At 48.2% G+C, this 1,796-nt stretch overlaps 1 protein-coding gene across 1 annotated transcript; it reads right to left on the reverse strand.

The window, feature by feature from the left end:
* Positions 1 to 624: 624 nt before the first annotated feature.
* On the reverse strand, positions 625 to 1,569 carry LOC123796511 (olfactory receptor 2G3-like). The gene has a single exon (XM_045804022.2). It carries the CDS (start codon positions 1,567 to 1,569, stop codon positions 625 to 627), a length of 945 nt encoding a protein of 314 aa, XP_045659978.2.
* Between the last annotated feature and the right edge of the window lie 227 nt (positions 1,570 to 1,796).

A 1,796-nucleotide genomic window follows, 5' to 3' on the forward strand; every position in this document is an offset into this window, starting at 1 on the left:
GTATGAGATGTGATCAATCGAATGAATTCTTATTTAAAAGTCTTGTTGAGATCTGTACAAAAGTTTTTCAGCAACTTTTCTTGTATGCTATCTGGTAAACAGGAGCTGTTATAGAAAGGGATTTGAAAAGAAGTGTTGTTTACCCTTTTACGGATGTGTGGACTTGTTCTTTCCACTGAAACAAGACATTTGAGGAGGGTCAACAAAGAGCAAGATTGCTCCATTTGAGATTTCAGAATTGAGCACTTTTTTAAAAAAGATTTTATTTATTCATTTGACAGAGAAAGAGAGCGAGAGCACAAGTTGGGGGAGCAGCAGGCAGAGGGAGGAGAAGCAGGCTCCCTGCTGAGCAGAGAGCCCGATGTGGGGCTCAATCCCAGGCCCCTGGGTTCATGACCTGAATCAAAGGCAGATGCTTAACGAATGAGCCACCCAGGTGCCCCAGAACCAAGCACGTTCCAGTTGGAAGAGTTTCTCTAGACATTAGGGTGGCTAATGTTAAGAGATGGGAACTCCTTAGAACTTACGGACACTCTTTTGGAAACAGACCTGCCAGCATTTGCTGAGTTGTGCATGTGGTTGGCCCCGGAGACAGACAGAGATTATCTGGTTTTGTTATGACTTCTATTCTTTTGAGGGTTTTACCTCACTCTGGGGTTGTAGGATCCTCTTCCACGCTCTCTTCACATCCTTGTTTCTCAGGGTGTAGATGAGTGGGTTGAGCAGTGGGGTGATAACACAGTAGAAGAAGGACATGAATTTGGCCTGGGTGCTATTGGCAGGGGGCTGGAGGTACACGTAGATGGCTGGTCCAAAGTACATGATGACAACCACCAAGTGGGAGCTGCAGGTGCTGAGTGTCTTGTACCTTCCGTCAGCTGAAGGTAACTTCAACACAGCCTTGGCAATGAATGTGTAGGAGATTAGCACAAGCAGTGGAGCCATCAGTGCAAAAGGGATGGCTCCCACAGCCAGGGACAGGTCATTAGCAGTGGTGTCACCACAGGCCAGCTTGATCAGAACAGGTACTTCACAGAAGAAGTGGTCAAGTATATGGAGACCACAGTGGTGGAGCTGGAGAGTGAGTGTAGCTTGGAGTACTGAGTTGGCCAGGCCACTGGACCAGGCAGCAGTTGCCAGTTGCACACACACCTGGGGCTGCATGATGAGAGTGTACTGGAGGGGCTGACAGATAGCCACATAGCAATCAAAAGCCATTACCGCCAGCAGGGCACATTCAGTGCATCCTGTCCAGTGGAAGAGGTAGGCCTGGGTGATGCAGCCCCAGGAAGCAATGGTCTTCTCTGGCCCCCAGAGGTTGGCCAGCAGCTGGGGCACAATGGTGCAGGTGACACAAAGGTCCAGCACAGAGAGATTGTCCAGGAAGAAGTACATGGGGGTCTGGAGTCTGGGCACCACCATGGAAAGAAAGATGATGGAGCTGTTCCCTCCCACGGTGAGGATGTAAGAGACCAGGACCACTCCGAAGAGGAGCATTTCTAGCCTGGGATAATCTGAGAAGCCCAACAACATGATTGTGTTGGGGAAACTCACATTTTCTCCCTCCATGGCACCCAACTTATGTATGGCTGGAAAGAGAGAGACACAGTTTTAGAGGGTAAGCATGAGTTTTGTGTTTCCATAAACACCACCCTGAAACCTTCATCTATGGGATAATCCTCATAATTGTAGGAGAGGTTCTTAAAAGATGGTCTAGTTCTGTATAAATACTGCCTTAGCAGTTGCTACTGAAGTAGGGATGGACCTGGAATATCCTAAATATGACGAGAAGCTCT

This window comes from Ursus americanus, chromosome 5 (assembly GCF_024610735.1).
Source record: "Ursus americanus isolate L20-20 chromosome 5, mUrsAme1.1.p, whole genome shotgun sequence".
NCBI classification, from domain to species: Eukaryota; Metazoa; Chordata; class Mammalia; order Carnivora; family Ursidae; genus Ursus; species Ursus americanus.

Excerpts from the sequence above, each read along its gene's own strand:
- LOC123796511 (XM_045804022.2), bottom strand. The coding sequence starts at position 1,569 with ATGGAGGGAGAAAATGTGAGTTTCCCCAACACAATCATGTTGTTGGGC.